This window comes from Sapajus apella, unplaced genomic scaffold (genome assembly GCF_009761245.1).
Source record: "Sapajus apella isolate SASKATOON/1434 unplaced genomic scaffold, GSC_monkey_1.0 scaffold3539, whole genome shotgun sequence".
Taxonomy (NCBI): domain Eukaryota; kingdom Metazoa; phylum Chordata; class Mammalia; order Primates; family Cebidae; genus Sapajus; species Sapajus apella.
The window spans coordinates 1-7062 of NW_022440465.1; the positions used below are offsets into that span (position 1 = coordinate 1).

At 47.0% G+C, this 7062-nt stretch overlaps 1 protein-coding gene and 2 non-coding genes across 3 annotated transcripts; all 3 read right to left on the reverse strand.

Moving 5' to 3' along the window:
- Positions 1 to 34: 34 nt before the first annotated feature.
- On the reverse strand, positions 35 to 3263 carry LOC116547545 (ATP synthase subunit beta, mitochondrial-like). The gene is made up of 5 exons (XM_032273480.1): positions 3026 to 3263; positions 2351 to 2533; positions 1964 to 2138; positions 700 to 821; positions 35 to 451 (listed from the first exon to the last, which is right to left on the reverse strand). Exons 1-5 carry the CDS (start codon positions 3150 to 3152, stop codon positions 144 to 146), a joined length of 915 nt encoding a protein of 304 aa, XP_032129371.1. The 5' UTR covers positions 3153 to 3263; the 3' UTR covers positions 35 to 143.
- Positions 544 to 613, reverse strand: LOC116547548. Its single transcript, XR_004267087.1, has one exon. It is a non-coding gene; the product is annotated as a small nucleolar RNA SNORD59 (small nucleolar RNA).
- LOC116547546 lies at positions 2210 to 2284 on the reverse strand. Its single transcript, XR_004267086.1, has one exon. It is a non-coding gene; the product is annotated as a small nucleolar RNA SNORD59 (small nucleolar RNA).
- Positions 3264 to 7062: the final 3799 nt, after the last annotated feature.

A 7062-nucleotide genomic window follows, 5' to 3' on the forward strand; every position in this document is an offset into this window, starting at 1 on the left:
CAAAAAAAAAAAAAAAAAAAAAAAAAAAAAAAGAAAACCTGGAAATATTATTTAATGTCAATATCAAAGAGGAAAGAAAATGTCCATTAGTAGTGTATTGAAAGTTGGGGGGAAAACACTAACAGGAATTTCCTTTGTAGGTCCTAGGACATGAAAATGAAAATATTAAAATTTAAAAAATAAATAGAAAATATAGAACATGGCTTCAACTGGCAATAGTTTCCCGGCGTAACTACCATGTGGACATCAATCAGCCCAGTGCTTACCTTAGAGGTGGCATCTTTTAAGTTGATAACACCAGACTCAATCATTTCATGGTACAAATCATTGCCTTCACGGGTCCTCTCACCAACACCAGCAAACACAGAGTAACCACCATGGGCTTTGGCAACATTGTTGATTAACTCCATGATCAGTACAGTCTTGCCAACTCCAGCACCACCAAAAAGCCCTATAAGAGGTTGAAAAGAAAGAATATTTAAGAGTTCTGCTTTCCCAAATAAGCAAACTTCAAAAAAACGAATTGCTTCCTTCCACCCTATTCCTTCTCAAAAATGGCATCTGGCTTCAGCAAACTCAGAAGAACGAATGTCAGAACGTTCTCTCAATGAGGAATAGATGTCAATACCCACTCATAACATTGTATGAGTTTTTCCCCCCACATTAGGTTTGGAAAATATGTACTCTTAACTAACGTACCAATTTTGCCACCCTTGGCATAGGGAGCTAGCAGATCCACAACCTTGATACCAGTCACCAGAATTTCCTGCTCAACACTCATTTCCATGAATTCCGGAGCCTCAGCATGAATGGGAGCAAATCTGTAAAGGCAGAAGAGAGAGGGCTGGTATCTATTCACCTTGTTGAAAGCAAATGATAATCTTATATATCCCTATAACTCTCAAGTCCATCCCTTTACTTGATGAACCACAGTCTTATTTCCCCTCTGTTATATAAATTAGATAAACTATCTTCCAGGATCTAACTCAACTTTTTGCAATAAAGAAAGTCATTATCTTAGGAAACAGTAATCCCATTCCCTGACTTTAACTGCCATAAATTTTTCATTTTACTGAGCTTTAATCTAACAGCATTCCCTCACGTAGCAACAGAAAATGCAAAAACCTGCAAGTTTTGGTTTAGACTAAGCAGTAAGACTGGTCTTAAAAATACTCAGCTGGGCCGGGCGCGGTGGCTCAAGCCTGTAATCCCAGCACTTTGGGAGGCCGAGGCGGGTGGATCACAAGGTCAAGAGATCAAGACCATCCTGGTCAACATGGTGAAACCCCGTCTCTACTAAAACTACAAAAAATAAGCTGGGCATGGTGACGCATGCCTGTAGTCCCAGCTACTCAGGAGGCTGAGGCAGGAGAATTGCGAACCCAGGAGGCGGAGGTTGCGGTGAGTTGAGATTGGGCCACTGCACTCCAGCCATCCGTCTCAAAAAAAAAAAAAAATACTCAGCTAAAGGCCAGGCGCGGTGGGCCACACCTATAATCCCAGCACTTTGGAAGGCCAAGGGGGAAGAATCACAGATCAGGAGTTTGAGACCAGCCTGGCCAACCTGGTGAAACCCCATTTCTACTAAAAATACAAAATTAGCCAGGCATAGTGGCACATGCCTGCAATCCCAGCTACTCGGGAAGCTGAGGCAGGAAAATAGCTGGAAACTGGGAGGCGGAGACTGCAGTGAGTGAGATCACACCATTACACTCCAGCCTGGGCAACAAGAACTCCGACGCACACACACCCCCCCCCCCCCCCCCCCAGAATGCTAAGTAATAGGTTCTTCTCAATCAGAAATTCTTCGTCCTAATTTCTTCAGGAGAAATTGCACTGTGTGATTTTAATAATCGAACGTATCAGAAGAAAAATTCTGCTTTATGAGAAAGTGTCACCTTGATGTGTAAAACTGCAAATAACAGAAGTTCTTTTGTGAATAGATACAATAAAAGCAACTTACTGTTTGGTTTTGATGGGACCTCTTTCATCAATAGGTTCTCCAATGACATTCATGATTCTGCCCAAAGTCTCAGGACCAACAGGAATTTTGATTGGTGCACCAGAATCCAGTACTTTCTGGCCTCTAACCAAGCCTTCTGTACCATCCATAGCAATGGTCCTTACTGTGCTCTCACCTGTTAAATACAGGCATTGCAGGGTTATACATAAGGATAATTCGGTATTAAGACCTAAATCAACCAAGACTCCTTCTCAGTACCTAAATGTGGCTTCAGCAAACTCAGAAGAACGAAAGTCACTTTGATAAAATCATCACAGAAGGGAGACAAGGTTTTTGGGATATTTGGGCCACACAAGGTCTTTACCATTCCTAGCAAATTCTACTTACCCAAATGCTGGGCCACCTCCAAAACCAGTCTGGTCTCCCTGCCTTGCACTTCCAGGGCATTTAGGATCGGTGGTAGTCCCTCATCAAACTGGACGTCCACCACTGCGCCAATGACCGCCACGATGCGCCCGGTGGCGGCGCCTGCCTTAGGTGAAGGAGATGTTTGCGCCGCATAGTCTCTGACTAACAGACAAAAGATATTGGAAGGACCTGGAGTCAGGCCAGTTAAGGGCCATCAGAAGCAAAGACTTAACACACAAGGAGAGGAAAACTCAGCCGAAGAAGTGAGGCCTCTTTCCGCCTGTACGAACGGCGTGTCCAAGAGGAAAGGCCGCGCAGCGACGGATAAAGCGCCTGCACGGCCTTCCCAGGAGCAAACGCAAAACCCCATTTTTCGAGAGCTCAGTCAGTAACCACATTCAATGGTAAGGTCAATGCACCTGCCCGCACCTTTTCCGTCACACAAGAACTTTTTATACAAAATAGAACAGAGCTAGGTCCAAGAAACCTCCTACGGGTGTCCCATTCTTGTTCTCCCGCCATTAGAGAGCAAGACGCGCGGCTCCAGGCATCCATTTAGCACCACTGAACCCTTAGGCCCGAGCTACTATCGTTACCCGGCTCAAGGTCATGCAGCAGCAAAATGGAACGCAGCTCCTAGAGAAAAGTACTTACCAGAATAGACCGCCGTTGGAGTGGCCCGCAGTAAGAGCTGCGCTGGGGGTAGCGACGCTGAAGGGCTGAGTCCCCGCAAGGCCCCGGAGGCCGAGGTAGCGGCCACACGACCCACAAAACCCAACATGGCGGAGTCCGGGTGGAGAGTGAGCGCTGCAGCAAACCCCACCGCCTCCTTCCCTGCAGTTGGGGCGAGGCCTACGCTGCTGTAGGCAGGTCCATTGGATGAATTGGCTGCTCATCATTCTCAGTGCTGCTTCTATAGGTTAATACATGCTCATCTTCTCATCCATTGGTCAAAACTAGTGCTAATCTGACGCTCCTGTTTTTATTGGACAGTGTGAGATTAAAGGGCGACACTCTGAGCCTCGAAACCTAATTGGACCTTAGCGACGTCAGTTGGAGAGAATATTCTGAGGAACTACCTTTAGGAAAGGGGCCAAGTTCCTGTTGAAAGTGCGTGCGCTGTCTTTGCCTGTCCTTGGGCTCTATCCTTGAGCTAGGTGACAGCCACAGGGACGGGGGTTAGGGAAGTGGTGGCGCCGTGAAGCACCACTGAAGGTGAGCCTGGCGAAGTCAGGAGCCGTCTTTAGAGCCAAAACACGGTTTCTCACTCGAAGTAGTGAGATTGGAAGCTCCCAGGCGATTGAACATATCAGCAACCTAGACAGGCTCTTTATCATTTCAACCTACAAAGTGAAGGAAACTAATGTAACCAGTTCCTTAACTGGGCATTGAGAAGACTGAAAAATAAGATAAATAAGACTAAGGACCTTCCTTTTAAGGTCCAGGTGAGCAGACAATGCAATAATGCGATGGTTCTTGGTTAGTATAAACTGGATGCAGGAAGAGGAGGGGATAAATTTGGGTCACCTAGAGACATAGAATTGTCCACTGTGTGGAAAGTTGATAGACCTCAGCTATGAAATGTGAATAGAAACTCTTAGGATAGGCCGGGCCCAGTGGCTCACGCCTGTAATCCCAGCACTTTGGGAGGCTGAGGCGGGCAGATCACCTGAGGTCAGGAATTCAAGACCAGCCTGGCCAACATGGCGAAACCCCGTCTCTACCAAAAATACAAAACGTAACCGGGCGTGATGGCAGTCACCTCTAATCCCAGCTACTCCGGAGGCCGAAGCAGGAGAATCTCTTGAACTGGGAGGCAAAGGTTACAGTGAGCCAAGATCGCGCCACTGCACTCCAGCCTGGGCAAGAGTGAGACTCCATCTCAAAAAACAAAATAAATCTGTAAAATAAAATAATAAGTGAAAAGGACTGGGATAGGCATGGCGGCTCATCCTGTAATCCCAGCACTTTGGGAAGTCGAGGTGGGCAGATCACTTAAACTCAGGAGTTCGATACCAGCTTGGGCTTCATGGTTAAACCTCATATCTAAAAAATGTGTTTAAAAAAATACAGGCCGGGCGTGGTGGCTCAAGCCTGTAATCCCAGCACTTTGGGAGGCCGAGGCGGGTGGATCACGAGGTCAAGAGATCGAGACCATCCTGCTCAACAAGGTGAAACCCCGTCTCTACTAAAACTACCAAAAATTAGCTGGGCATGGTGGCGCGTGCCTGTAATCCCAGCTACTCAGGAGGCTGAGGCAGGAGAATTGCCTGAACCCAGGAGGCGGAGGTTGCGGTGAGCCGAGATCGTGCCATTGCACTCCAGTCTGGGTAACAGGAGCGAAACTCCGTCTCAAAAAAAAAAATAAAAATAAAAAAAATAAAAAAATACAAAAAAAAATTAGGCCGGACGCAGTGGCTCACACCTGTAATCCCAGCACTTTGGGAGGCTGAGGCGGGCAGATCACGAGGTCAGGAGTTCGAGACCAGCCTGACCAACATGGTGTAACCCCGCCTCTACTAAAAATACAAAAATAAGCCGGGCATGGTGGCACACACACGCCTATAATCCCAGCTACTCAGGAGGCTAAGGCAGGAGAATCGCTTGAACCCGGAAGGCAGAGGTTGCAGTGAGCCAAGATGGCTCCACTGCACTCCAGCCTGGGCTAGAGAGCAAGACGCTGTCTCAAAACAAATTAGCCAGGTGTGGCATGTGCCTGCAGTCCCAGCTACTGGGGAAGTTGAGATAGGAGGATGGTTTGAGCCCAGGAGGTTGCAGAGGACTAAGACTGTGACACTGCCCTCCACACCGGGTGACATAGTGAGATCCTGGCTCTACAAAAAAAAAAGAAAGAAAATAAAAACCAGCTGCGGTAGTTCGCACCTGTAATCCCAGCATTTCGGTAGGCTGAGGCAGGTGGATCATGGGTTCAGGAGATCAAGACCATCCTGGCCAACACCTTGAAACCCTCATCTCTACTAAAAATACAAAAATTAGCCAGGCGTAGTGATGCATGCCTGTAATCCCAGCTACTTGAAAGGCTGAGACAGGAAAATCATTTGAACCCAGAAGGCGGAGGTTGTGGTGAGCCGAGTTCTTACCGTTGCACTCCAGCCTGGGCAACATAATAAGACCCAATCTCGAAAAAAAAAAAAAAAAAAAAAGAGATAATTTTATATAAAAGCCAAGAAGGTCCAAGACTTCCTCCTCCTCCCACCTTTCCAGCAAGACTTAATCTGATTTGAGAACTTTGGTTTTGTATCACCAGTTTTGGTCTTGGCAAAATTAAAGTTTTATTAACCATCAAACACATTATCCTGACATTTCTTTTCTTTCTTTTTTTTTTTTTTTTTTTTTATGAGATGGAGTATCAATCTTATTGCCCATGCTGGAGTGCAATGGTGCAATCTCGGCTCACTGAAACCTCTGCCTCCCAGGTTCAAGTGATTATCTTGCCTCAACCTCCTGAGTAGCTGGGACTACAGGTGCTGGCCACCACGCCCAGCTAATTTTTTTGTATTTTTAGTAGAGACAGGGTTTCACCATGTAGGCCAGGCTGGTCTCAGACTCCTGATCTCGGGTGATCCATCCACCTCAGCCTCCCAGAGTGTTTGGATTACAGGCATAAGCCACCCCCAGCCTACTCTGACATTTCTTAATCAGTTTCTAAGAAAAATATTCACATACAAGGTAACTGAAGATCATCACTTTTTGAAATGCATCACACATTTATTTGTCCTCTTAGCAAATTACCAAGCAATTTTTTTTTTTTTTTTTTTTTTGAGACGGAGTTTCACTCGTGTTACCCAGGCTGGAGTGCAATGGCGCGATCTCGGCTCACCACAACCTCTGCCTCCTGGGTTCAGGCAATTCTCCTGCCTCAGCCTCCTGAGTAGCTGGGATTACAGGCACGCGCCACCATGCCCAGCTAATTTTTTGTATTTTTAGTAGAGACGGGGTTTCACCATGTTGACCAGGATGGTCTCGATCTCTTGACCTCGTGATCCACCCGCCTCGGCCTCCCAAAGTGCTGGGATTACAAGCTTGAGCCACCGCGCCCGGCCAATTTTTTTTTTTGAGATGGAGTTTTGCTCTTGTTGTCCAGGCTGGAGTGCAATGGCTCTATTCGGCTCATGGCAACCTCTGCCTCCCTGTTCAAGTGATTCTCCTGCTTCAGCCTCCCAAGTAGCTGGGATTACAGATATATGCCACTGTGCCTGACAAACTTTTGTATTTTTAGTAGAGACAGGGTTTCACCATGTTGGCCAGGCAAGTCTCCAACTTCTGACCTCAGGCGATCTGCCCACCTTGGACTCACAAAGTGCTGGGATTACAGGCATGAACCACCGTGCCCAGCCACAAATTACCAAGTAATTTACATTTTTGGGGTATTAGGGTTATTCATTAAACAAACCATCACATTGGAATTCGGCCAGGCGCGGTGGCTCAAGCCTGTAATCCCAGCACTTTGGGAGGCCGAGGCGGGTGGATCACGAGGTCAAGAGATCGAGACCATCCTGGTCAACATGGTGAAACCCCGTCTCTACTAAAAATACAAAAAATTAGCTGGGCATGGTGGTGCGTGCCTGTAATCCCAGCTACTCAGGAGGCTGAGACAGGAGAATTGCCTGAGCCCAGGAGGCGGAGGTTGCGGTGAGCCGAGATCGCGCCATTGCACTCCAGCCTGGGTA